Raw genomic sequence first — 23,942 nt, forward strand, 5'->3', positions numbered from 1 at the left:
CTCTGACCTGGAACTCTGTCCCCCTTCATATATGACAGACCACCACTCCCCCCAACTTCAAAGCCTTCTCCTCTAAGAGGACTCCCTGACTAAACCCTCATTTCTCCTATTCTGTCTCCCTTCTGTGCCACCTATGCACTTGATTCTTCTCTACCCTTTAAGCACTTAATATTCACCCAGCCTCACCCCCATTTATATTTATATGTCTGTCTCCCCCTCTAGATTGTAAACTCCTTGTGAGCAGGGAACATGTCTACCAATTCTTTTGTATTGTACTCTCCCAAGTGTTCAGTACAATGCTCTGCACCCAGTAAGCACTCAAATACCACTGATTGACCCCTTGGCCACCTTTGACAGGGATCATCCTCCCCCACCCTGCTCCTTGGAATGCTATCAAAATCTTGGTTTTGCCAAAACAGAACTCACTGGTTCTCTGCCTTGCTCTCTGAACACTCTTCTCAAATTTGTTCCCTGTGCTCCCCTTCCATTCCCTAACTGCAGAAGTCCCACAAGCCTCTAGCCTAGGTCCCCTACTCTTCTCACCCTACACTCACTCTCTCAGGGAGTTTATCTGCTCATGTAGCTTTGGATACCAATCCTATGCAGATGACTTCCAAAACTTATGGTATTTGTTAAACACTATGGGCTAAGTCCTGTACCAAGGGCCGGGGTAGATACAAGATAATTATATTGGACTCAGTACCTGTCCCATATGGGGCTCACAGATTAAGTAAAATTTAATCCCCATTTTACACATGAGGAAACTGAGGCCCAGAAAAATTAAATTACTTGCTCAAGATCACACAGCAGGCAAGTACACATAGTAAGAATTCAATAAATACCATTAATTGACTGACACTGAAATGGCAGAGCTGGAATTATAACCCAAGGTCCTCAGACCACCCAGCTGCTGTTCTTTCCAATAGGCCACACTGCTTCTCATAACTTGCTATCTTCCCAGTTGGCAAGTACAGTTTGTTGGGAGAAATGGCATGAGTCACAAAGATGTGAAGGAAAAGTGAAAATAGAGACATGAAACAACTAGTCCCCTCCCCACCCTGCCACACCCAAAAATACCTGCAAAAAGAAAAAAAAAGAGTCAGTACAGGAAAAGAAAAACCACTACCAGAAAAATAGGAAAAGAGGGAAGGGAAGGGTATATAAAGACAAGAAAAAAATCAAGAAAAGAAAGTAGTTTTGATCCCCTGCATGAAGACATGGAATCTCTGTTAATAATTCAGTTTTATGAATTTATGTATGAATTTCAATATCACTGAACATTTATAGAACTTTTTTTTTTCCCTGACAGTAATATTTATACTCAGAGCTACAATGGCCCCTAATACCTTCTGAATCAGAGATATAAGTAATATATGTTTTTTTCTCATATAATAATCTCCAACATACAACAAAGAATGCTCTCTCAATCTCCTATCTAAATTTTCATCTAATTCTTGTTAACCAAAATTGATTTCATGAAGCAGAAATTTAAGAACCCAGAATACACTGCCCAAAGTACTCATAACTTTTAATGCAATTAAATTACACAGTAATTTTTAATCATGACAAATTACTAATCTACTATGTCAAAAGGAAGAATCAGTTAATGCGGATTTCATATGTGATTACGGTACATTTTCACATTACTGTTGATGTTGATTAACAAGCCGTAATATTTCTGCCACAAAAAATCAATTACATTAATTCTAAAGTGAGTACATTTATTAGATCCAATTGTTAATTAATGTTTTAATTATATAGTTGAAGTAATTTGGTCGGGGGGGGCATAATGAGACATTAAAGGTAGTAGTTTTGCAAGGGAAATTCTTGAGAAGCACTTTTCCTCATACAAAAACCATGGAAATGCACCTCCTCACTGCCCAGATTTGCAACTGTCCAGAAACCCCAGACTGCAGGGGACCTATCCCTGGTAAGGAACTGCCTGGAATCCATTAGGGACATCCCATTGCCGTCTGATTTGGGAGTGACTGCAGCAGAGAATGAGCTCACACAGAAGTGATGCAGCACTTAGGGGAAGTGGGAAATAGTGTGGCCTAGGGGCAAGAGCACAGGCCTGGGAGTAAGAGAACCTGGGTTCTAATCCTGATCAGCCATTTGCCTATGTGACCTAGATCTAGTCACTTAACTTCTTTGAGCCTCAATTACCTCACCTGCAAAATGAGGACTCAATACCTGTGAGCCCCATTTCGGATAGGGAATGTGTCTGAGCTGATCATCTTGTATCTACCCCAACGCTTAGTAAGGTGCGTGGCACAGAGTGTTTAACAAGTAACCACTTAAAAGGCATCAGTGCCCCATATTTGTGTGTAAGAAAGTGAATGTATAGGCTCCTTCTTTCCCATGTCACTGTTGCCCATCACATACTGATGGGTGATCTGGGACTTTACTAGACCACGAAAGAAAAATGATTACATTGTACAGTTAGACAGGTAGCCATTTACCACAATATGCCTGAGAATTTGGGGAGGGCCAGTAAAAATGTTAACTTTAAAGAAATTTTTCCACAAATTCATGAGGTAACAGAATTAGTAAGTGGTTAGTACAATGATCGGCACACAGTAAGCACTTAATAATGCTGATATTTATTGAGCGCTTACTATGTGCCAAGCACTATTCTAAGCGCTGGGGTAGATACAAGGTAATTAAGTTATCCCACATGGGGCTCACAGTCTTAATCCCCATTTTACAGATGAAGTAACTGAGGCACAGAGAAGTGAAATGACTTGCCCAAAGTCACACAGCTGACAAGTGGCGGAGACAGGATTAGAACCCATGACCTCTGACTTCCAAGCCCATGTTCTTTTCACCAAGCCACACTGCTTCTCTAATAAATATGACTGAATATGGAGGCAGGAGGGGCAAGAAAAGAAAGGAGGAAAGCTGGGCCAAAAATGAGTTTGTGGACTTGCCAATTTTTTTTTTCTAGGTATTGTAAGGCTCACACAGCATTAAGATGTATTTTCTGTGGGGAATCTTGCTCAATTCTGAAAAGGTTGGGGACTTGTTTTGGTAAATTTCCTTCAACTCAGGATTAAAACAACTAAACAAGGACCACCCACCTTGACTAGGTATCATCTGCTATTTTTTTTTCTGATTTACTTTATCTCGTCTGTATCCTTCTTTTGGGTTTTCTCTTTCCTTGTATGTCTGACTTCCTCCACTTTAGACCGCAGATGCCCTGTGGGCAGTGGCCATATATTCTTCCCAGTGTCTAGGAGAGTGCTTCACAAACTGCAAACTCTTAATATTAGTAATTGATTTTGAAAAAAATAATGAAATGAATTCACCTCTGCAATCCCATAACCTGCACTCTAGAAATATTGTATTATTAGTGTTGCTTTGTTTGGGTCTTTTTAAATAGTTGATAAAGCATTGGAAAAGATTACCTTAACATGAAAACATTTTATGGAAATAACTGATAGCACAAGGACTCATAGCAGCCAGTCTAGACAAGCAAAATTTGTTGAGTGAAAGGATGATGTTTAGAAAGGGTCTGGAGACCGAAATCCTGAATGTTTCAAACGTTTAATGTTGTTTTTAAATTCTGTGATTGATGTCTGCTTTAAAGGTGTAAAAAGATTAACCGGGTAAAAAAAAATGAGGTTGAAATAGTTATGGGAAGAAAAATGAAACACTGCCTGATTTTTTTTGTTCCTCCCTCTGCCCTCTGTCTCTCCATGGCCTAATGGAAAGAGCACTGGGTGTCAGGGTACCTGGGTTTTAATCCTGGTCTGCCAACTGGCCTGCTGTGTGAGCTTGGGTGAGTCACTTAACTGCTCTGTAGCTCAGTTTCTTCCTCTGTAAAATGGGGATTAAATGCCTGTTCTCTCTCCCTATTACATTGTGAGCCCCATGTGGGACAGGGTGTATGTCTGACCTGACAGACATACCTCTGGTACCTACCCCAATGTATAGTACATAGTAAGCACTTGACACACATCAAGTGCTTGAGCACTTGTTGACAAGTACCACTATCATCATCATCTGCACACTGATATTCATTAAACATTTGCAAGCACTGCACTAAGCGCTGGGGGAGAAATACAAGGCCAGGGATTCGGGCATAGTCTCTGGACCACATGGGCTGCTTCCCAATCTAGACGGAAGAGGGAGAAGGATGAAGAAAGAGATGGGGGACATAAGAAAAGAAAAATAGGTTAAATTTAGCCAAGGCTATAACAATAAAAAGTCCTGTTCATTGCTACTGGTAAAGAATAATCCTCAGGCTCCTTGCCACCTCCAGACAGGAACAGCCTTGGTTTAATCTGCCACAGTGTTCCAAATGTAAAGAAGGCAGTGGAGCCATCCCAGATTTCAGACAACCCATTAGTACAGTGAATTGCACTTGGAAGGAACTCAATAATTGCCATTGTTTTGCTACCATACAGACCTCCTAGAACTGGAAAAGTGGAGGAGTTCCCAGGAGGAAGCAGGAGAAAGTGTGAGAAGAGGGATTTTGCCCCAACCATTCCTAGGACATCTAGTTTGGACAGTGGACAGAATTTCTAAGACAAGCCCCAGAAACACTCAGTGCAGCAGCAGGGCAATGGAGTTTCAGCAGAGCCACAGATTTATGCCATGCCATGCCAGGGACAACAGCGAAAATCATGACAATATAAGAGGGATGGGAAAGGAAGAGGAAAGGAAGTCTTTGCTGCTCACCTACCCTCTTGGAGAACTCATTCACTCCCATGGCTTCAACTACCACCTCTATGCAGAAGATTCCCAAATCTACATCCCCAGCCCTGATCTCTCTCCCTCTCTGCAGTCTCACATGTCCTCCTGCCTTCAGGACATCTCTACTTGGATGACCCACCAACACTTCCAACTTAACATGTCCAAAACAGAACTCCTTATCTTCCCACCCAAACCCTGTCCTTCCCTTGATTTTCCCAATGCTGCAGACAGCACCGCCATCCTTTCTGTCCCACAAGCCCATAAACTTGGCATTATTCTTGACTTATCTCTCTTATTCAATCCATCCCTAAATCCTGTTAGTTCAACCTTGACAATATCACTAAATTCTGCACTTTCTGCTCCATCCATCCAGCTAGTACATTAATCCAAGCACTTATCCTATCCTGCGTTGATTACTTATCAGCCTTCTTGCTGACCTCTCTTACTCCTGTCTCTCCCCACTCCAGTCCATACTTCACTCTGCTGCCCAGATCGTTTTTCTACAAAAACGTTTAGTCCAGGTCTCCCCACTCCTCAAGAACCTCCAGTGGTTGCCCATCCATCTCCACATCAAACAGAAACTACTTACCATCAACTTTAAAGCAATCACCTTGCCCCTTCCTACCCTACCTCGCTATTCTCCTACTACAACCCAGCCTACATACTTCACTCCTTTAATGCCAATCTACTCACTGTAACCTTGATCTTGTCTATTTCGCCTCCAACCTCTAGCCTACATCTTGCCTCTGGTCTGGAACGCCCTCCCCCTTCATATTTGACAGACAATTACTTACCCCTTCTTCAAAGCTTTATTGATAGCACACCTCCAAGAGGACTTCGCAGACTAAGCCCTCATTTCTCTTCTCCCACTCCCTTCTGCAATGCCCTGATTTCCTCCCTTGAGTCACCACTCCCTCAGCCCCACAGCACTTATGTACTTAAGTGCTTAATACAGTGCTTTGCACACAGTAAGCGCTCAATAAGTAGAATGGAATGAATATCTGTAAGTCATTTAGTTATATTATTGTCTGTTTCCACCTCTAGACTGTAAGCTCTTTGTGGGCAGGGAACCTGTCTATGAACTCTGTTAAATTGCTGTATTGTACTCTCCCAAGCGCTTAGTATAGTACTCTTTACACAGTATTTGCTCATTAAATATGATTGATTGCTGCTAGACCAACTGAGGAGGGGAAGATGCAGGCATTGGGGAAGAGAAGGCAGAAGGGTAGGACCCAGGAGCTATCTCTAGAGAGCTGAGATAAAGGAGAAAAGTGGCAAAGTCTACCCCTTGGGATAGATTTTACCTTTTCCAGGGAATGAAAAGAGGCTTTAGTTGGGGTAGGAACTGGGGCAGGATATAGGGGCAATTGCTGTGTCAAGAATAGGAATGAGAATAGGACAGGAGAGCAGCTGTAGACACAGGGAAGAGGGAGAAGGCTGATAATCGATAATGAGAAGCAGCATGGTTTAGTGGAAAGAGCATCGGCCTTGGAGTCAGAGGACTTGGATTCTAATCCCAGCTCAAACACTTGTCTGCTCTATGACCTTGGGCAAGTCACAACTTCTCTGTGCCTCAGTTCCCTCATCTTTAAAATGGGGATTAAGACTGTGAGCCCCATGTGGGACTGGGGCTGTTTCCAACTTATCTTGTATCTACCCCAGAGTTTTTACAGTGTCTGGCACACTGGCTCTGCCACTTGTCAGCTGTGTGACTTTGGGCAAGTCACTTAACTTCTCGGTGCCTCAGTTACCTCATCTGTAAAATGGGGATTAAGACTGAGCGCCCCACGTGGGACAAACTGATTCCCCTGTGTCTACCCCAGCGCTTAGAACAGTGTTCGGCACATAGTAAGTGCTTAACAAATACCAACATTATTATAGGCTTGAAAAGTACCATTTAAAAAAAAGAAACTGTCTCTGTGTCCCTGGAGGTAACCCATGGCTCTGTTCCTGGGGCCATGGGGGTGGCGAAGACAGGGCTGGAACTGCAGAGGGAGTGGGAAGGTGAACAAGCAGGAGAGGAATAGCCCCTGATTGATCTCCTCTCAAGGCCAGTTTAACCCCAGACTGCAGTCCGAACATTTGAAGACAGCAGTTCTGACAGCTTCCCCAAGGTCTCCTTAGCCTTTTTATATAAGGAAGACTTGAGTGAATTGTCTTCTGTGGCAGAGTGAAGAAACTCTGCCCTTTGGCAAAGGTAACAAAGGAAAGCAATGAGCCTAATTAGTGAGAGATTGTGAAAGAGAGAAAGACCAGGCAGAGAGAGAGAGAGAGACCACAAGGGAGTGCTTTCCCCCAGCCCCACAGATTTAGGGACTCATTGGCAGCTCAGCCAACCACAAAAAAAAAAAAAGACTGGTGGATACTTACACCGTTCTCTTTGGTGTTTACCTATCTGCTTATGTCTAGGTCCTCCTGCTCAACCATGAACTGTATTTTCAATAGGAACAAAATGTAAACATTCAAAAGTTGAGCTCCAAGACCTGAGCCACCCTAGATTAAATTCTGCCAACTACTACCTCAGTACCTTTTCAACACCTCAGCATTTAAGCAGTCACAATCTCCCAAAGCACTTATGTACTTATTTTTTTTCTGGTATTTGTGTCTGTGCCAGGCATGGGGTAGATGCAATTCAATCAGATGAGACAGTTTCCATCCCACACTGGACCTTGGGAAGCACGAGCCCTCCTGAAGAGCTACTACTATGGAGCGGGTTCAGTTCACATCTCTTTCCTGATAAGGCGGTGGCGGGGGGCGGGGAAGAGAAAGCCTATCCACTGGACCAGCGGTGGGAACTGTTGGGAACTGTTTGCATGCACACACCTCTCTCTTTGACCTTAGAGCCTGGTGGCGGTGTCAGTAGCATCATCAGCTCTCAGTGAGCTCCAGCTCCCTCCCCAACTATCCCCTCAGTGCTTTCCGCACTCTGGGCTGATGAGTTAGGAGAGGGGCCATGAGGCAGCAGGAAGCCTTCCAAGGGGCTGGCAGTGCCCTGGCAAAAGCGGCCCAGATTGGGATTCCCCCTGCTGCGGGGGCCAACTCCAGGTTTGCCCACACACTTCAGTTTCAGAGAAAAGCAGCACACATGCACAGTCAATCTGGGTTCCTTCCTCCTGAGTTTCACAGATAGTCCCACTTCCCTCTTCTTCAGTGTCACCCACTGCTTGGAAGATTGAGTGACCTAAATAAATTCAAACTATGAGTCTGATTGATCAGTAGGCATTTAAAATGCCCATTTTTCATGTCATCTTGAAGGATTTCACCCTAATAATGTTTTGTAGAGCAAAATACATCAACTCGTCTTGGAACCCACCCCAGTCCAACCTTCCTGGTCCTATTTCAGTTCCAGCTCAAGCCAAACTCTAGAAATCTGCTGTCCAAATCAGGATCAATTTTCATCAGGACCCAAAAGGAACCCAAGTCACACTACGGAGTAGGTGGTGGTGATATGAACTAGCAGCTGCTGAGAGGTAAACTCAGTGCACAAACGTAGCAGGGCCTGAGCTACCAACTGGAAGCCCTTTGGTGCAATTCCAACCAAATTTGAGATACCACCATGTCAATCAATGTGATTGACTGGGAACATTAGGAGGGCTTCAGCCTGTTCAGGGCTTTTGAGTTTTTATTGAGATCTTAATATTATGAGCACTTAATAAAGATTAGACTATAAGTAATCATTATAAATATATGTGTGTGTGTGAATACATATATATCAATGCAATGATATATATATATATATATATATATATATACACACGCATATATACATATATATCATTGCATTGATGCTATCTGATTGGATTTATATCATCTCAGATTCTTTCAAGGAACTTTATAAATATTGTCTTAGATTTCTACTAGAAGTTGAAACTACAACCAACGAAGCTTGAAATGAAACATAAAGAGATCCAATTATAGGCTTCTCTCAGCTGGAGCTCGATATATTCTGGAGATGTTATGATGTCCCACCCAGAGAAGCTGTGTCGCCTACAGCATTGCCTTAATGGTAATGAAATGGCTGCATTCCAGGACTTCACTGTTGATAATGTCTTCCTGCCATTGATGTCGAGTATGGTCCATGAACTGGCCAGATACGGAATCAGCAGCACAGCACTGACCTTTTACAGCATAAATCAATTTGGGGCTGGTGGGGTGGAGAGGGTGGTGACAGACCCAAGGTGAAAGGTTTCTAACTTTCACCAAAAGGGATACAGCACTGGAATAATGCATGCGTGGTGAGCAGGGCTCAGAATGTCCAGTCCTGCTCGATGCCACAACTCCCACGGGAAAAGTTGGAAGCTTTTTGGTTAGGGAGCACCACCACTCCCCTCTCCACAGCTGCTGCAGGATGGGCAAGTAACCTCCCTCTGTCACACTGGCTCACAGGGCAGTGGTTCCAGGTGATGTGCACAATCAATCAGGAGGAAGGACTCATGAGAACCACATGGCGAGAAGGTTGGAGGCACTGGAGGCTCTGGGGCTCAGCCGCATGGCCTGAGCAAATGTGGAGGTGTGCCTCAGCTAAAGAACCTTCAACTTGCATGGCAAAATATATCTTTTGATTATTCATATCTTTGGGGTTTCCAGGTCACCTGAGCTGGAAGGTGACCTGGGTATATGAGAATTTACATTAAGGTATACTGCTTTAAAAGGCCCAAGTCCACATATACACCTGGGTTCTCCTCCCTGTCGCCATCCCCCTGCCCTTCCCACTGACTCAATCAGTAAGTCAGTTGTATTTATTGAGTACTTACTGGGTGCAGAGCACTGTAACAAGCACTTGGGAGAGTACAATATAACAATAAAACACATTCCCTGCCCACAATGAACTTACAGTCTAGAGGGGGAGTCCACCTCCTTTGCTAAGTCCACACATATCAAAATGGTCCATTTTTGTATTTTCCCATCTCAACTTATTGCTAAGAGGTGCCCTTAACTTGTTTTGCTAAAGCCTCTCAGATTTGGTCCTGCCATAGCATGAAGTTAATTTCTATAATGTAATTACCAGATGAGCCTTGGTAACAGACCATCAATGGACTCCCTTCACTTCCCACGTGTTTGCAATGGAGCTTTGTTATTCTCATACATAAATACTCTTAATACAATTACTACTACAAGGTAGGAAGAGCTGCCTACATTGTTCAACCTGCTTCTCACAAGGGTAGATTTTAAACAGTACACATGTTTTTTCCTCATGTTCAGATCTGACCTTTTGTTTAACATTTCTGGGAACTGGCTAATAATTGATTTTAGCACCCTAGAGGGAAATATGTTTGCAGGAAAGTCTACTTCTCTTCTAAGTTAAAGTGATATAGTTATTGATGAGATTTTTAAGAACTGTGGTAATTTTTTTGTTAAATCAGTATGGCTTACGATTCCCATTGTCTCCAACTCCTGTTCTCATGCTCATTAGTTTTCCTTTATTCCCATGTTAGCAATTTTTTCCCTACCTCATGTAAGCGCTTAGTACAGTTCTCTGCACACAGTAAGTGCTCAATAAGTATGATCGATCGATCTAATGACTGATTTTTCTTATTCACACACCCTCTACCCACCTACACCACTCTTCTAATGCCAACCTTGATCTCATCTCTTCATCATTGACCCCTTGCTCCTACCTTAAAAATACTCTAATGGGGTCCATCAAATCAGTTTGTGTATTAATTTTCTTGATTTCTCTGGAAATTACATTCAGATTTTTTTTTCCTGAAAATTAAATCTAGAGAAATGAGAAGTGGGGGGGACAAAAGTAACTTTAAAAAAAAATGAGGGAGGAGATAACAGAAGAGACCAAGATTGAAGCAGTGGACTTTATACTGGACTCAGCATCATCATATTCAAGAAAGTGATGAAAACAGGTCTGGAGAAATTTGAACAAAAAAAGAGTCTGTAGCTCTGGAGTGAATAAAAATGTCGGGGGCTTGGAGTTCTTAAAAGGCTTTTTGATATTTCAAATTCCTTGTATTCTACAGTATCGCTGGGCTTAAAATACTTCCCTATTTTCTTTCTTTACATTCAGACATTTCTAAAATATTTTGCCCACTAATGATGGGCAAAAATGAAATTCTAGCCTTGTTATTGCAACACCTCAAAAGATTCTCAAAGTAGTGGCTGTTTTCCACTTGTCTGGGCATAGAAAGGAGCCTTTGTCAATACTGTGGATAGTCCTTGATATGTTTCAAGTGTGGATTGAAATGCCACTTCAGCTTCAAGTGTACTACAGTTACCTGTTAAAAGTATGGGAAGAGGGGGCATGACAGCACAAACAGCAATAACCACAACCTAGCCAATGTACATGGTTGAAGCCAGGTATGAATATGTGGAGGGTCACATGCCTGTTGCAATGTTGCAATAAGTTTCAGCTGAGATAGGAGATGGAGAAGAGTGGAGAAGAGGAACAGGAATAATGGAAGGAGGGGAAGAAAATGGAATGGAGAAGAAGCTGCAGGTGGAAGAGATCTCAATTAAGGTAATCCAGCAGGTGGGGAAGGCATCTATGGAAAAGGGGGACAAAGTAATACCCGAGAAGACAGAGAATAGGTCCAGAGGAGGGGGAGGAAGGAAGAAGGCATTAAAGAAACTGAAAGAGAGTAAAGGGAAGTGTGATGACAAAGGAGGATGGCTCCTACAAAGTGGAGGACAAGAAGAGAAAGAAGCAAGTAAAGAGCTAACAGGAAAAGAGAGTCAGGTGGGAAAAGTAAAAAGGAGGTGATGGAGGAGCAAGATGCTGATACAATCCTCCTCAACCCTGCCCTGGAAGGTTTTCAAGCCCAGGAGCAAGAAATAAGTCTAGAGGTCAATGGAATAGCAAGAGAGGGAAGGAGTGAAGAGATGGGGGTTAATGCTGAAGGACAAAGCAGGGCAAAAGGAGAGTAACAGGAAGGAAGTCTTGGTCGGGGGGAGGAGAGGATGGGAAAGAGGGGAAAAGAGGAAGGCAAGGGGTGGGGGTGATTAATAAAAATAGAATATATCCCAACTCAGACAAGAAACATTCACTCATTGTTATTATATTTTCTGCCTTCAAGCTTCTCAGTAGCTAAAACTGATTGTACCTGGAAAGCAAAATTTGAAAAGATCTTTTATTTATAATAAGGTTCATCTCAGTGTTACTTGTGCTGCCACAATAAATCTCCCCTCTAACCTTTTGTAAACCTTATGTGAGAATCTTCCCTAGGGATGTCTTTTTTTTTATACAATGACATGTTGAAGACCAAGGATCAGAGGTTGGCTAATTGCTATAAGCTCACTGCCTCAGTTTATTAGTTCAGTATTACAAAGTACATTTGGTATTGACATGGTTAATACAAATCATAAGGCTAATAAACTCACAACTAATACAGTAATAGACAAAAGGAAGAGGAGGTGGCAACACTACTGAAAGTATTTATAATGGAGAGGTTTAGACAAATGCATAATGCTCATGAGTGGTTATATACCACAAACCCCCAAAATTGAGACACTCCCATTAGAATCCTCCAAAACTAGCTTTAACTGGGGAAACCACCATCCTGTACCTCAGAGAAATAGCTTCCCATTCTCAAAAATATAGCAGAGACTTAATATGACCATTATCACTTAAGTCAAGCCATTCTGAACACGTCCACGTCCCGCCTACTGGCCTTGTCTCCTGAATCTTTGGCTTTCTCAAGTCATTCAGGGCAACCTTGCACCTAAACAACAAAATTTCCTAAAGAGAGTATTTTGGCAACTACCTGGTTATGATCTCAATTTAATTGAATCCATAGGAAAAATAGAGGCCTAAAGGAAAATCAACATGTTATGGGAAGGGATTGCTGGAAGTTCAGCTCCCTCTGCTCACGGGATGTGGTCCAGTTACTCTTAAAAGCTGCAAGCTGTGATAGATGATCACATCAGTAATAGTAGTAGTATTTGATGAATACTAGTGGAGTGGTGCACTGTACTAGGAGCTCAGGAAGTACAGAATAATGAAGCGCCATGTTCCCTGGCCTCAAGAAGCTGATACTCTAACTAAGGAGCCTGTCTCGCCCTCTGGACTGTAAGCTCATCGTGAGCAGGGAACTTGTCTGCTAATTCTGTTGTACTGTGCTCTCCCAACTGCTTAGTATAGTGCTCTGCATCTAGTAAGCGCTCAATAAATGACAGAATGATAAGGAGTCAAATTGAGGAGTGAAGTATTTACAACACTGCCGAAATAAACTGAGCTAACAAATAGGCACGAGTGCTAAGGAGGGTGCAAATAAGTTCATAAGAGCTAAGGATGGCTGAAGGGATGATATGGATCGATGTCCTGGGAAATGAATCACAGAAAGCTTGTTAGGGGAGGAGGCCTCTGAACGTGGAGAGAATGGCAGTGGGGAGAGAGGGAATTCCAAGACGGTGGAACAGTGTGAGCGAGAGGGTGGGGGCGAAAGAGTCAAGAATGGGCTACAGCTAGAATGCTTGTCATTACCTGAGTCTCCAGTCATCCTTCAATGCCAAGGAAAATTGTAGTTCATTTTCCAGTGCTTACGATGAATCTGATTCTTAGGGGTGAACCTAGGTTGCTGTAAATCCACAACAGCACCAGACAACACTGGTTTATAATGAGGAGGTAGTGGAGGATCATGTCTCCAGCTTAGTCCACATGTTGCCTCACTGTACACAACCATAACAAACGTGCATAAATTACCTTCTGTTGCACACAACCCAGAGGAGACGTGGGTGGGCCAAAGAAAGCATACAAGACTCATATTCTCTGGGGTGCACTCCCTAGTTGTTTCTGTCAGAGCAAAGTGCTTTTTCTTTTCACATGTGTAAACAATGAAAGCTATGTTGCTAGCCAATGGATGGCTAATGGAGACAGCCAACCCATTCTTCCTTTCCCCAAGAATAAGCCCAAATGGAAGGATGAATGCACAAAGAGAGGTGCAGGAGGTTCCTCTATGTTGAGAACGAATGGGAGAATTGGGGTAATATAGTTATGATGGTTTAAAGTGCCTAAGAATATTTAATATTGTATATATTTTATATTTGAAAATATAATGTATATGTACTCGCCAATTTTTCACGTACAAAAAAAACAAAAGTTACAAAAAAATAGGGACCCCAATAGGTCAACCCTTGCCTTTAACTATGCTATGCTAGTCCTATAATTAGCATTATTACTGATGTGGAATTAAGACCTCTCTCTATTTCCTCTTACAGGTTACCTGCAAATAAAATACTTGCATAAAAGGTAAAAGAGTAATACAAAGATAGTCATTACATAAAAAATGTAAATAGTGATACAAATTACTACTGGATCCTAACAACTTATCAGTAAGTTGTTATTACCCCAAATTGAAAAAGGAAAGCAGTAAGTGGGGCGCAAAAAGCTGAATAACCTTCTGTCTGCAATAAATAAGAAACGTCATGTTTTCTAGATTGTCAAATTACAGCTTCATACATTTTTTATCTGTGTACTGTATAACAAGTGACTTGAGTTTTCCTTTGAGCCTGAAATATATTAACTGTATTAAGAACATGACAACTACAGCATACCTAGCCATTGCAGTATAAAGATGCACACTTGGGTATGCCCCTATGTACCTAGTGTTTCCCATAATGTACTTTATAGACAATATGATGAAATGATCCTCCAGCTCTCCCATTCACCAACTTCAGTATACAACATCTGATCAGTAGTCGATCTTGCTAAGAAAATAATCCTTGATTGCTTCTCAACCTAGAAACTGAACACCAGTAGGAGATGAGGCCTTACTAAGAGGAGGGTCAAAATGGCATGCTGCATTTTTTTTTGAATGCTACAATAAATGGGTCGCTACTCCCCAAGTTCTAATAGTTGGGGTCTAAGATTCTGTATCATCAATGAAGCTGCCATGTAGAGTTCTCAAATCAGTTTTAAGAAAAAGCAGTGTGGTAGACTGGAAGCTGAGTGGTGGGGGATGCTTTCAGGAGATGATATCACTTGTCTGGAGCAGCTGCTTTATTCTTCTGAACTTCAGGTTCTCATCACTAACACACACACAGTTTGAGCAGGGGGAAGATAAATGAAATATCTATAAATTATTTGATAGCTTTGGAATCTCCTTCTGATATAAAGATGTGTGGAGATTGGCACTTACAATAAAAACTTTTGTTCAATCCAAAGATGTCACATAAGATATAAATTACTCAGCTACTGTGCTTCCTGAATCATAAAAAACTCCAGACACTTAAATTTTTGCATTCTAAAACACAGGGCCAAATTCCAAAAGAAATAATTTTAAAGCAGTTAACTTGCCAGGATTTGGGCTCTCCAAAATGAACATAGTTAATGCTGTAGAGGTCCATGTCTTCGGTGTGCCATGGAAATGTAGTCTTCCACATGCCAAAATAGAGATATGGGGTAGTCACTCCCTCAACAGAAATACCATACTCATTCTTCAGGATATCCAAAATGGTGTTCAGGTGGGCAATGTTCCATTGGTCAACACCCTAGAACCAGAAAAGACAAAAATGCTATATACATTAACTAGTGAAAAATAAATTAACTATTAAAAATCTCATCTGCTAAAATGACTTCAGTAGATATTGCGGCGCATGTAAGATCGGGAGTTGAGACTCTTCACTCCTCTCAGGCAAATCTCATGTCTGTTGCCCTTGGATCTCCTTGCCTCTGGTTAAAACCCCTGTCCTTTCCTTCCTCTTCAAATATGCCAATCCACAGCCCTCACCATCTTCAAAGCCCGCCTGAAAACCCAATTCCTCCGAGTATTTCCCCAATTCCTCCGAGTATTTCCCCAATTCCCACCATTCCAGTTTGTCAACACTTACGGATTTACAACCATCCTTAGCACTTCTGCATACATTCATATATTTTCTACTGTTTACTCTCTTATAACTCATCTCCCCCTATTCTTCTGACTACTAGTTTATCTCTGATTTACCTCCTATTTGTAAACAATCTGTATCTGCCAGTATCCCTGTAACTAGATTATCACCCTTTGAGAGAAGGGATTGTGTTCAAGCACTTCATACAATGTTCTACACAGAGGTTGCTCAATAAATCTCACTGATTGAGTGATTAGGGCTGGCAAAATATGCAGGGCTTGTAAAATTTTATATGGTGCTTCTCAGTACTGCTGGCCTAAACCTTACTGCTCATAAATAGTAGGAAAGACCCCAAAGAGGTGTACCCACAGTGAGAAGAGTACCTTAACTTTGAAAATCGCTTTGGAACATGTGGGCATATTTAAACAGCAAATTCAAATTTCAAAATGCATTTGATCATTCTCAGTATTTTCAGAATTTCTATTACACTTAGAGGATTATAGTCAATTTGAATAAATACTATACTAACAGCGCCGAGTAATCAGAGGTATTATTACTAACCTTTGTCTGAATACAGCAGAACCTTGACCAAATGTTTCTTAGTTATCCAAGTTAAATGAAATTTATCGAAATAGCACTCAATTTGAATGTTTGTGTGATTTTTTAAATATATGTTAACTCCACATTTTTATTTAAAAAAAACACCTATAAACCAGGGGTCAGGCACATCATTTTGCACATAGAAAGGCAAGGACAGTGCCTTTGGGTAAACTAGCCTCTGAACAGTACTTAGAATGAAATGGGAGTACTAAATTCATTTACAGCGCTGCTCATATTAGTTATAAGGTCATCAGTAGCTGTTCTGATCTGACAGTGGTGGGAAGGTCTCACATATTCCTGAAAATAGTGAAAACCTTTCTGATTTTTAAATGTCTGTGTGTTGATGCAGTCTCCCCTTGTTTTGGAGTTACAACAGTCATTTATGGCACAATTAATACAGTCCTTCCACAGGTTGGCTAATCCAAAGTGTCACAGAAGAAAATTGGCTTCAAAATTCCTACCTGGTGTGATGATAATGATAATTGTAGTATTGGTTAAGTGCTTACTATGTGTCAAGCACTGAACTAAGCTTTGGAGTAAATTCAAGATAATCAGGTTGAATACAGTCCCACACAGGGCTCAAAATCATAGTAGGAGGGAGAACAGGTATTGAATCTCCATTTTACAGATGAGGAAACCAAGACTCAGAGAAGATAAATGACTTGTCCAAGGTCACAAAGTTGGCAAGTGGAAGATCTGGGATTAGAACCCAGGTCCTCTGATTCCCAGGCCCATAGTCTTTCCACTAGGCCACACTGCTTCTAATCTGTCCATCAGTAACTTAAAGCCAGAAGAAGGCCCATCATGGAAAATGAGCAAGGAGAAGATATAAATGAAAAGTGAAACTAATATGAATCTGGGTAAACCCATGTTATAATTCTAGCTATTTCAGCCAAATGATGTGAAAAATTTATTTCATGCTATTTGCAGTGATGAAACCTCCTCACCGGTCCAATCAGGCTTCAGAGCTACATATCCTAATATTAGAGTCCTATTTAAAAGTCATTACTGAAGTAATGAATCCGAAGTAATGAATGAGGGCCATATTAAAGGAACCATTTTTAAACTGAATGGGTTTTTAACTCTCAACTCCTGTCATAAACTAATTCTCCAAAATTCATCCATTTTGGAAGTTTCAGTTTCCATTTCTGGCACTGCCACTCACTTCCTGAGTGACCTTGGGTAATTAATGGTGTGCCTGCTCTAGATCTGCTTCTTCCTATGTAAAGCAGGAAAAATGACTGTGGACACCCAACAGAGGGGCACTATGAGAATTGAAGATCATAAAGTCCTTTTAAATCCATCGATGAATGCACTCTGTGTGAGGAGGAGAGAGTGTTGCCTCTAATATTTTGGGCTAGATCCCTTTAGTTCTTCCATTTCTTCTTTAGGTGCCATCGTTATGTGAAGCATAACTTAACCCCGTGAAAGCTTTAAGGGGCATTTGGGGTAATATGACAGAAGTGGAAAATAAATTATACGGCTTCAAAGTTACCTCATCAGTTTTAACCCGCGAAAAATGACTTAGCTGGGGAAATCTCTTGGGCATGATGATTGGAGGTCGTCAACTAAACCTAACAGTTCCAAATCTGAACAGATTGTCCCACTGACTTTTATGTACTGAACAAGATCAGGCTTCATTACCTGCTTTCAGTTTCCCACTTGGCCCTTTTAACCTGGAGTACAGATTTAACCCTTCCCCCCTCACCTTTTAAATCAATTAATCAATGGTATTTATTGAGTGCTTACAGTGTGCAGAGACTTGTGCTAAGCACTTGGGATAGCATGATATAGTAGGTAGACAAGTTTCCTGCCCTCTAGAAGCCCACAATTTAGTAGGAGGGTCAGAAATTAAAATAAATTACAGCTATGGGAAGCAACCAAGTATAAGGAAATGTACATAAATTCTGTTGATGGGAGGAAGGAGAATCCAAGTGCTTAAGAGGTACAGACTCAAGTGAATAGGTGATGCAAACGAGAACGAAAACTGGGTGGAGAGATGAGAGATTAGACTGGAAAGACTTTCTGGAGGAGATATGATTTCAATAGAACTTTGAAGTTGGGGAGAATGGTGATCTGGCAGATAGGAAGAAAGGAGTCCCGGGGGGAGGATGTGGGCAAGGGGTGGGTAGTAAGAGAGAATAGATCAAGGCATAATAGGTAGGTTTGTATTATAAGAGGGAAATGTACAGGCTGAATTGTAGTAGGAGAGGAGCAAGGTAGAGGGTGGAAAGCTGAATAAGTCCCTTAAAACCAAGAAGTTAAGAAGTTTCTGTTTGATGTGAAGATGGACACACAACCACTGGAGATATGTGAGGAGTGCGGAGATGTGCATGGAATTTTTTTTTTTTTTTTTAGAAAATGATTCAAGTAGTAGAGTGAAGTATGAACTGGAGAAGGGAAAGGCTGGAGGCAGGGAGATCAGCGAGAGACTGATGCAGTAGTCAAGAAATGGGCTATGACAAGGCCTTAGACGAACATGGTTGCAGTTTGGATGGAGAGGAATGGGCCGATATGAACAATAATAATAATAATTGTAGTATTTGTTAAGCGCTTACTCTGTGCCAGCCACCATACCACCACCATACCACTGGGGTATTCATTCATTCATTCATTCAATAGTATTTATTGAGCGCTTACTATGTGCAGAGCACTGTACTAAGCGCTTGGGATGAACAAGTCGGCAACAGATAGAGACAGTCCCTGCCATTTGACGGGCTTACAGTCTAATCGGGGGAGACGGACAGACAAGAACAATGGCAATAAATAGAGTCGAGGGGAAGAACATCTCGTAAAAACAATGGCAACTAAATAGAATCAAGGCGATGTACAATTCATTAACAAAATAAATAGGGTAATGGAAATATATACAGTTGAGCGGACGAGTACAGTGCTGTGGGGATGGGAAGGGAGAGGTGGAGGAGCAGAGGGAAAGGGGGAAAAAGAGGGTTTAGCTGCGGAGAGGTAAAGGGGGGGTGGCAGAGGGATACAAGAGCACTGAGGCAGATACCAGAGATTTTGTGAAGACAGAACCAACAGGTTAAATGAGAGGAATCAGTCGAGGATAATGCCAAGGTTTGGGCTGGTCAGAGAAGATAGTAGTGTTGTGAACAGTGATGGGAAAGTTGTGGGGAGGAAAGGGTTTGGGTGGGAAGATGAGTTCAATTTTGGACATTAAGTTTGAGGTGTCAGTAGGACATCCAAGGAGAGATGTTTGTTGTGAAAGCAGTAATATAAGACTGCAGAGGAGAGAGGTCAGAACTGGAGGGGTACTTGTTAAATGCTCACTATGTGCCAAACACAGTACTAAACACAGGAATAGATACACAATGACAAGGTTGGACATAGTCCCTGTCCATCAGGGTCTCAGTCTAAGTAGAAAGGAGAACAGGTATCAAATTCCTACTTTACAGATGAGGAAACTGAGGCACCAAGAAGTTAAGGGGCATTCCTAAGGTCACATAGCAAGTAAGTGACAGAGATGGGATGAGAACCTAGGTCCTCTCTGACTCCCTAGCCCTAGCCCATGCTCTTTCCAGTAGGCCATGCTACTTCTATATGCCTTCATTATATTGGTAATAGATACATTGGGGTGGATTAAAGGAACAAACTGGGTTTTCAGCCCCACATACTAACATGGGATTGATTGCAGTGGGTGAGGAACACCAGTGCATACCAAAAACAAAAAAAACCCAAAAAACAAAAACAAACAAAAAAATCTATCCAGCAGGGTATAAGGAAACTGAGGAGTAGAATCACATTTTTCTATCACTGAAGCACACACCAGCAGTTTCCACAGTGTGGAATAAATGGATCCTTCTAGGAGAGAGGCAGAAATGAGGAAAGAGGAGAAAAGATGGAAGAGAAGCTTTTCTGGACCAAATAGGTCACCCACCTTCTTATCCTAGGTATACATTTCTCCCCATATCTTCAGGGCATCAATTCTGTGCTGCCACTGAATAAAAAATGCATACAAGAACAGAAGGAGCACAGCAAGGAAAATTATAGACCTTAAAAAAAAAATCTACCCACCTCTCCACATAGCACAGTTCCAGTTCAACTTCACACCTGCCACTCACTCACCTAGATTTTCCTCCATAAATCACCACTTTCCACACCTGGCAATTTCCCTCACTATAAATTGATCCTTCTCCCTGAACTCATTCAGATCGCCCTGAGACTCTGCCTCAGGAAAAAGGAAAAAAGGTAGCAATTGCTAATCAGCTGTAAGAGGGAAGTTGGGATCTTTGGATGCCTTAAATCATTAAACTAATTTATGTCACAGCTGAAGCCCACAGCTGTTCTTTATATCCTTTTCTGGTTCACAATTCTTCTGATCAAACCACCATTAACCTCTGGGCATTGAACAAATATGGTTGAACATTTGAAACCCAAAAGAGATTTAATATCAGCTCTTGGTGGAGACAGGGAAATGGAAATGCAGGATTCGAGTTCAATTCCCAGCTCCACCCACGATAAGCAATAATGTGATCCTATTGAAATAAGCCACTTAGCAGCCTCTGGATTTCTCTTTGTCCTACTCCCTAAGTATTATTTCTATTTGTTGAACACCTTCATTCAATCGTATTTACTGAGCACTTACTGTGTGCAGAGTACTGTACTAAGCGCTTGGAAAGTACAATTCAGCAACAAAGACAATCCCTGCCCAACAACAGGCTCACAGTCTAAAAGGAGGAGACAGACAGCAAAACAAAACAAGTAGTCAGGCATCAGTACCATCAAATTAGATAAATAGAATCATAGATATATAGACATCCTTAATAAAATAGAGTAATAAATAATATATACAAATATACACAAGTGCTGTGGGGAAGGGAAGAGGGTAGAGCAGAGGGAGGGAGTAGGGGCAATGGGGAGGGGAGGAGGGGCAGAGGAAAAGGAAGGGTTCAGTCTGAGAAGGCCTCCTGGAGGAGGTGAGCTCTCAGTAGGGCTTTGAAGAGGGGAAGAGAGGAGTTAGTTTGGCAGATGTGAGGAGGGAGGGCATTCCAGGTCAGTGGTAGGACGTGGGCCAGGGGTCGACGGCGGGACAGGTGAGAATGAGGCACAGTGAGGAGGATAGCTGCAGAGGAGCGGAGTGTACGGAGTGGGCTGTGGAAGGAGAGAAGGGAGGGGAGGTAGGAGGGGGCAAGGTGATGGAGAGCTATGAAGCCAAGAGTGAGGAGTTTTTGCTTCACGTGAAGGTTGATAGGCAACCACTGGAGGTTTTTGAGGAGGGGAGTGACATGCACAGAGCGTTTCTGTAGAAAGATAATCCAGGCAGCAGAGTGAAGTATAGATTGAAGCCGGAGAGACAGGAGGATGGGAAATCAGAGAAGAGGCTGATGCAATAGTCCAGTCGGGATATTATGAGAGATTGGTTCGTTGAGAGAGAGATTCGTTGTGCCTACCACTGTACTAGGCACTTGAAGATTGCACCTGCCCAAAAGGAACTTACAAATTTGGGGGAAGGGGAGAGAAGGGTAGAAAAAGAAGAAACTAATTGTAAAATATGAAAACATCTCTTCTCATTTTCCCAGTCCAAAAACATCAAAGTGTCCCATCTTGTAAATATTCACAGAGGTTCTGCTTCACCAGTTGTCTGTTTCAACAGGAGAACAGGGCTTGGGTGCTACAATGCTGAGCTACAATGGAGGGCAGACAATACCATGAACCCTGAAATTGGCCTAGGGGGCCTCCTGTCAATCTCCCAGCTTCACTTGCCCTCAACTCTAGCAGGAAGGCAAGGTTTGGGCATTAACTAGCCTATAACACTCCTGGGAGGTGGTGAGGGGGAGTTGAGGTCACAGCACCCTAAACAGCCCAACAATGCCTCAAATTTAGCAGTAATTGAATTTCATATATGTATACATATATATATATATATATATATATATGCAATTTACATACCACTATACACATGCAAGGGATTTTTTTTCCCTTTCACAGTCTCGAGAAAATGTGAAAATAGCAGCTCCTTGCCTGCTTTCCCCTTAAGTTATGATTAAATCATCAGGATCTAAGCTGCAAGTGAGATCATAAAAGCTGTGACTATAAGTTGTCTTTCTAATATCCTAACCTCTCTGAGCTGGTCTAATTTCTTGGCTGGGTAAATCTCATTATGAGTCACCCAGCCTTTAAAATCATTTTCTTGTGACATAGCTCTGACCCTAAAATAAATATTTACTATAATGTTGGATCAGCCAAAGAGAAGAAATAAATAAACTGTCTTGTCAAATTTTATTCCCCATGGAAAATTGTGAGATTCACAGGAACGCAGGATGGGGTGATGGACTTCAAAATAAGATATCTAAAAATGAAGTTTCACATGTAACTTCCAATGGTTTGCAAGGTGTGAAAGTTTTACATTATATTTTAGGCATTTTAATACCTGAACATTAATACCTGAGCCCATTACGTGACCTCTGAGGCAGCTTTAAGACACTCAATTAGCTCTCTCCTGCCTATCTACGGTCGCTCCCTCCCACTACAACCCAACCCACACATTCTGCTCCTCTAACATAAACCCGCTGTGTCTCGATCTCACCTCTCGCCTTGCTCACACCTCCCTCCTGTTTGGAATTCCCTCCCCCTCCATATCCAACAGACCTCCACTCTCCCCATCTTCAGAGCCCTAGTAAAAATCACACCTCCTCCAGGAAACCTTCTCAGACTAATCTGTCATCTCCCACCTTATTTTCCATCCCTTCTGCACCACCTAAGCACTTGAGTCCATACCCCCATACCCCGAAGCACTTAGGTACTCAACACCCTCCCACGGAGCACTTATGTAAATATCTTTATATGCAGATATATCTCCTCCCCTATCAGTAATCTAATTTAGAGCCTGTCTCCCCAGCTAGACTGTAAGCTCCTTAGGAGCAGGGATCTTATCTAGTTACTCTCTTATACTCTCTGAAGTACTCAGTACAGTGTTCTGCACATAGTAAGAACTCAGTAGACATGCTGTTGATTGATCTCATTCCATTAACTAAATAATATAGTGCCTGTCCCTCAAAATGCAAGCCCAGCTTCTAAGATGCTTATAACAATAGGGTACTTGTTAAGCGTTTACTATGTGCCAGACACTGTACTAAAGGCTGGGACAGATACAAGGCAAAGAGAACGGGGCCTGCCACAGGCACCAAGGTCCCGTCAATCAATCAATCGTATTTCTTGAGCCCTTTCTGCGTGTAGTGCACTATACTACTCACTTGAGAGAGTACAATTTAACGGAGTTGGTAAACACACTCCCTGAAGCACAAAGTGAATCACCTCAGGCCTGCATGGAGGCACGGGCACTGAGTCACCGAGAAACTGGCACTGACTGGGAACAGTCTGAGAACATCTGGCCTGATTAACTTGTACCTACCCCAGCACTCAGAACAGTGCTTGACACATAATGAGTACTTAACAGATACCATAAAAAATCTGGAAATAATTGAGACCAGAATCATCCAGACTTGTCAGCTAAAATGGAGACTAGAAACAATGAATCCAGTAACTATGGGTCATAGGAAAAGGATAAGAAGAGCTGGAGAATGAGAAGAGCTGGAGAGGACCAGGCCCTGAGGAAAACCAGGGAGGGTCAAGTGAGGGGAGAACCTCACAGGAAGATATTAATAATATCTCACCTTCCAGGGTCCTGTGCCCTATTACGGTGTCTTCACTCAAACAGGAGTTTAGGAGATTGGCAGTGGTGAAGACAGATCCTGACAAACCCCAGGGTATGGGAAATGAGGTAAACATTACCACCCATACCTATAGCTGATGTATCACCCACAGGGATATGTTCCCTAGGTGGGCACTGTTGGGATTATTCTTCTTCTACAAGGTGTTGGTTCTTCATAAAAAGGATCATCCACCTTCCCTGA

General features: G+C 42.1%; 1 protein-coding gene across 5 annotated transcripts in view; it reads right to left on the minus strand.

Annotated features, from left to right (window-relative positions):
- The window catches only part of KDM4C (lysine demethylase 4C), a 233,028-nt gene that overhangs the window by 169,045 nt on the left and 40,041 nt on the right, over positions 1 to 23,942 (minus strand). For all 5 annotated transcript variants that reach the window (XM_029054687.2, XM_029054686.2, XM_029054688.1 and 2 more), the window contains one exon: positions 14,942 to 15,135. In XM_029054687.2, coding sequence (XP_028910520.1) covers positions 14,942 to 15,135 — 194 coding nt within the window. The remainder of the gene's footprint in view (positions 1 to 14,941; positions 15,136 to 23,942) is intronic.

This window comes from Ornithorhynchus anatinus, chromosome X5 (genome assembly GCF_004115215.2).
Source record: "Ornithorhynchus anatinus isolate Pmale09 chromosome X5, mOrnAna1.pri.v4, whole genome shotgun sequence".
NCBI classification, from domain to species: domain Eukaryota; kingdom Metazoa; phylum Chordata; class Mammalia; order Monotremata; family Ornithorhynchidae; genus Ornithorhynchus; species Ornithorhynchus anatinus.